At 37.1% G+C, this 5,215-nt stretch overlaps 1 protein-coding gene across 1 annotated transcript in view; it reads left to right on the top strand.

The window, feature by feature from the left end:
* The window catches only part of LOC117171939 (general transcription factor 3C polypeptide 1), a 41,380-nt gene that overhangs the window by 19,385 nt on the left and 16,780 nt on the right, over positions 1-5,215 (top strand). The window contains exon 7 of the mRNA XM_033359612.1: positions 318-3,824. Coding sequence (XP_033215503.1) covers positions 318-3,824 — 3,507 coding nt within the window. The remainder of the gene's footprint in view (positions 1-317; positions 3,825-5,215) is intronic.

The raw sequence follows: 5,215 nt of genomic DNA, 5'->3' as shown, positions 1-5,215 counted from the left end.
AAGAGGGAGCTCTTCTTAATATTTTGACACCAAAATCATGTCGATACACCTTACCGACTGCGAGTAAAGCCACCCATGCTTTAACTTGACAGACTGTATTTAATTCATCGATTTCGCGAAACAGTATACATATTCCGTGCCGATTGTTTTAAAATATGCGAAATATTTGAATGGCTCCATGCTATGAAAAATAATACTTGGAAAAAAATTGTATATATCTGGAAAAAAATCTGGAATTGTCAGAAAATTTTTTCCCATGATTTGAGTAGACACCCTGTATGTAACTTTATGTACAATTCTTCACATTTTGATTGCAGAGAATAGGAAAGAAGTATGGATACAATCCGAAATTCTTGAGAATGAAGTCCCTTCACATTCTGCTTTTCTATTTGATCTACGAACATCCAGGACATCTCAACATTTCTAAACGAGAACAAATAGAAAAACTAAGAAGCGAGGGTACTGCTATCGACGATGAACTCGCAGCTGATATGTCCGAAATGTACACGAACGAAGTCGACTGGAAAATGTTCATCCCACCTCTTCCGAAGCATCCAGGATGGCCAGACGGTTGGGCTCTGATGACTGATGTCCTCCTTCGTCTTCCACTTTCCATCTTCACAAAAATCTACAATATTCCCTACGTCGTACCCGAAATCGAAGCCTACTTGGATCACCCAATCAAAAGACACTTCCTAGTAAAAGATGTCTCCGCAAATATTCGACACATGCTTCTCAAATCTCGCAAGTACATATTTTCCATTCACGAAACGATAACTCGACTTTGCTATCTTGGTCTCGTTCAGTTTGGTCCCCAGAAACTCAAGGAAAAAGACCAGGTCTTCCTATTCCTCAACCGCAGAAGCCAACTCCTGGATACAACCTCTTCCTCCATTGGATATCACAAAATCGAAGACAAAACCTATCCCGTGATGAAATATGAGTTCCAATCTCTGCCTGATGTAGAGAAATACTGGTACGACATGTGGGAAATTTGTATTGATACTTGTCTAGGAGGACGACTAGCTGTACAAGGTAAAGATATTCTTCTGGAAGATCTTCCGCGGAAGACTTCGATGATACAGGCAGCGAGACCCAGACCTCCAGAGGAAGTTCTAGGAAAGGACAATGGTGAAGTTCCTGGTGATCGGCAAGGTGCCGCAGGAATAGATTCCGCTTTTTTCGCTCATCTCAAAAGAAACTGGACCTGGGGCAGTTCGAATTACACTTACCATCATTATAAAACCGCTTCGAATCGAAATCGAATCTTGGGTTTCGGAAATGCGACACTGGAGGAAGTTATCGAGAAGAGTGCACAGCAACAAGCGATTCAGAAAGAAAGTCCGAAGGAGGTAAAGCCTAAGAAGCCTCCCAAACCAAAAGCGAAGCCAAAAACACCCGTCAAGCCGAAAACGCCAGTGAAAGCTGCGCCAGTTAAAACTGTTCCAAGAACTCAACCGAGAAAGAAGGCTTATGTTCGGAGAGTTATGCCTCGGAAACAGACAGGCAGAAGTCGTGTCAAGTATGACGAAGTCGATTATCGCGCCTTGCAGCGAATGGACAAACTTCGAGTTGACTGGGAGCCCCATGAAGATAATATTCTTCTCATGTGCAAGGTCGCGATGATGTATCTCTTCCCGAATCCTAGAAAGCAATTCGTGACCTTCATGGCCGTCAGGGATGCTTTGAGATCATACTCAGCATCTTCTCAGAATAAAACGTCTCGTGCTTGCCAAAGGAGACTTCTTTACATGTTGAAGCAACCGCAAACTATCAGCAGTGTGATGCTGGGAATTGAGGAGATAAAACAAAATTACTTTGTGAACAAGCGCTTTGGTGGTTTGGTCGATCGCATCAAGGGCGAGTGCCACAATCCTATTGAGTATGAAGAAAAAGTGGCGAAGGTCTTCAAAGAATTGGTAGCTTACATTGCGAAGAAGTACTACAGTATTTCTAACATGGAACCCAGAGATCCGATCATCATACCTCACACAGTGCAGGAATTTAACCTCTTGTATGAACTGAAACATCCTTCAAAGACACTCAGGCATAGAGGATTCACGGCTGATGTTCAGAATATAAGCGACATCCACTCTGCAATGATCAACTCTGTAATTCACAGTTCGATGTGTTCAGGCAAAGACAGGAGAACCTGGGCTTATCAACTTTTTAAGGTTTACCAACAGTACCCTGAGGCTCTACTGAGAGCTGCAATGTTCAAAATCAGAGCTGATCAGATGGTGTCTGTGAGGAAAACTTCTACTACCACCTTCTACAAGTATGGAAACTGCATGCCGATGAGTAGTTCGCAGTACCAGTTGAGTCTCAGTTACTTTTATAAATTCCAGACCAAGTGGCCCTACAATGTTTTCTCCGAGTCCTATAATCTTCTGCTGAGGCTGATCCAGTGGCATTCTGAGAACCAATCTCCGAATTGTAATTACGCTGTGCCCCGAGGCGTCAAGGGCACGGAAGTTTTACCCATCACTGGAGGAATCGTTGCCGGTATTCACGATTTCTTTGCAAAGAATCAACTGGACTTTGATATCGAGATGCCTGATCAGATTATCATGCTGGATCCTAGGTTGCAAGAAAAGGACGAGCAGTATCTGAAAATCGCGAAGAGGTACCAGTCTTTGCTGATGAACTACGCCTATGCCAACGAGTCCGCTAGGCCTAGAGGTGATTCTGATTTTGATGTCGAAACTCGGAAGCGACTTGGTCTGGATTCCATGGTGGTAGAAATGGGAGACCAAACCAGTCGAGAAGATACAGGAGGAAAGGATGCAAATCAAGGATCAATCGACAATGTAAACTCAGTATTTTTGGAAGAACCGCAGATAAACTGGAATCAGAATGAGGGACCAAGGTGTGTGGAAATCGAGAGAGTGGATATCCGCAATCTTAAAAGATGTTTGGACAGCGAAGATGAAGAATCTGAGCCAGTTGATAAAGGGCCAAGTCTAGAAACCGAAGATCAAGTTTCAGTTTCTGTTTCTAAACGACCAAGGCTCGAAGCTGAAGATGATACTGAAGAAGTGAACAAGACAGTTGGGGAAAAGGCTAAAGGATATAGAACAGCGAAACAATACTATGCTTACAATTTGAAGAAAATGCAATATCTTTTAAGAACTATTAGAGAACCCAGTCGATCTCTTCAGCGGGCTTTGGCATTGCAACAACAGCATTTCGAAGCTGATTTACAATCTACTGCTGGAACTTCGAGCGAAAGCCAGAAATACGATGAGACTGAGAGAGAAAATGAGATTGAGAGAGAAAATGAAATTGAGATTGAACATGAGAGTGAAAGAGAAAACGAGATGATTAGAGCGATTTTAGATGAAGATCCTCTGCAAGTTGATTATGAGGCTGACGAGCAAAATGTGTCATGTCGAACGAGAGCTTCGATTGATGAAAATGATCCGAATGATCCGAAATATACGAGATTGGGAATGCTGAGGATGAGGGAAGAATTTAATGATATCACTGTTGCCGACAGTCATCATGCTCATGATTTCTTCGTCGTGAATTCTTTCAATATCTTCTACTCGCTGAAGCTGGCAGAGATTGAAGGTCCTCGGAAGCTTACAGTTCATCAAGAATATGAAGTTCCTGCCGAGATAATACCTTTGAATACAAAAGCTGTAAATAATCTGATTAGTAAAATCAAAACTTACGCTGTCTTTCCAAAAAACCATATTTCCTATGAAGAGTTCCAGCAATTGGTGTCTGTAAACTCAGACATAGAGTGGAAGCTGATTAACAGAATCTGCAGGTTTATAAAAGAACGGAAGGAGTTGGGAGTGACTTTGCAAGAAATAGCGGTGAGTTGAAATATTTGAAAATACATTTTTAGAGGCATATTTCTTCAAATATTCCTTGTATCCAAGCTAAAGTTATTCTAATATATCCTCTTGGTTATCCTGACATATTCTAATTAAACTATTAATTTCCCCCCTTTTGAATTCGAGATGATTACCTTCATCAGATCTTTTGAATTTTTCCAAAAATCTACCCGAAATCTTTGTTAAATATTCTTGATATATAGAAAATGTTTGTTAAATATCTGTTATCTTTGTAAACATTTTGAAATCTTTGGGAAATCACTGAAATCTTTTTTGAATATTTGAAATGTTTGTGAAATTGTTGAAATCTATATCCATCCGAAATCTTTGCGAAATATTTCAAATATTTTATAAATGTTTGACAATGTTTTCGAAATAATTGAAATCTTTGTGAAAATCTTTTTAATCTATCTAAAATCTTTGCAAAACCTTCAAAATTTTTGTCATATCATAGAAATCTTGTGGAAATTGTTGGAAATCTTGGCGAAATATTCCAAATTTTTCATAAATATTTGATAATATTTTTTGAATGATTGAAATCTTTTAAATATATCCGAAATCTTTACGAAATATTTGAAATCTTTGGGGAATCATTGAAATCTGTATAAAATATTTGAAATATCTGCTTTATTTTTTAAATCGTTGAAATCTTTGAGAAATCATAGAAATCTTCGAAATCTATCCGAAATATTTTATAAATGTTTGACAATGTTTTTGAAAATATTGAAATCTTTGGAAAATCATTCAGATCATTGTAGAAATCTTTTAAATCTATCCGCAATCTTGATGAAATAGTTGAAATCTTGAGGAAATCATTAAAGTCAGTGAAATCTTTTAAACTATCCAAAATCTTTGCAAAACCTTTATAATCTTTATGATATCATAGAAATCTTGTGGAAATCTTTGAAAATCTTTGCGAAATATTTTTAATTTTTAGTAAACATTTGATATTTTTTAAATAATTGAAATCTTTATTAAATCTTTTAATTATATCCGAAATCTTTATAAAATATTTAAAATGTCTGTTTTATTTTTAAAATGGTTGAAATCTTTGAGAAATCATTGAAATCTTCTAAATCTTTGCGAAACATTTCATATATTTTACAAAATGTTTGACAATTTTTTTTTAATGATTGAAATCTTTGTAAAGATCTTTTAATTATATCCTTAATCTCGATAAAATATTCAAATTCTTTTGAAAATGATTGAAGTCTGTGAAATCTTTTAAATTTATCCAAAATCTTTGAAAAACCTTAAAATCTTTGTGATGTGGAAATCTTGTTGAAATCTTTGGAAGTTTTTGCGAAATATTTCTAATGTTTAATAAATATTTGATGATAATTTTTAAATTATTGAAATCTTTGTTAAAT

Source organism: Belonocnema kinseyi, chromosome 4 (assembly GCF_010883055.1).
Source record: "Belonocnema kinseyi isolate 2016_QV_RU_SX_M_011 chromosome 4, B_treatae_v1, whole genome shotgun sequence".
Classification (NCBI taxonomy): Eukaryota; Metazoa; Arthropoda; class Insecta; order Hymenoptera; family Cynipidae; genus Belonocnema; species Belonocnema kinseyi.
Note: the sequence above shows the minus strand (reverse complement) of the source record. Positions and strands in the feature narration are given on the sequence as shown.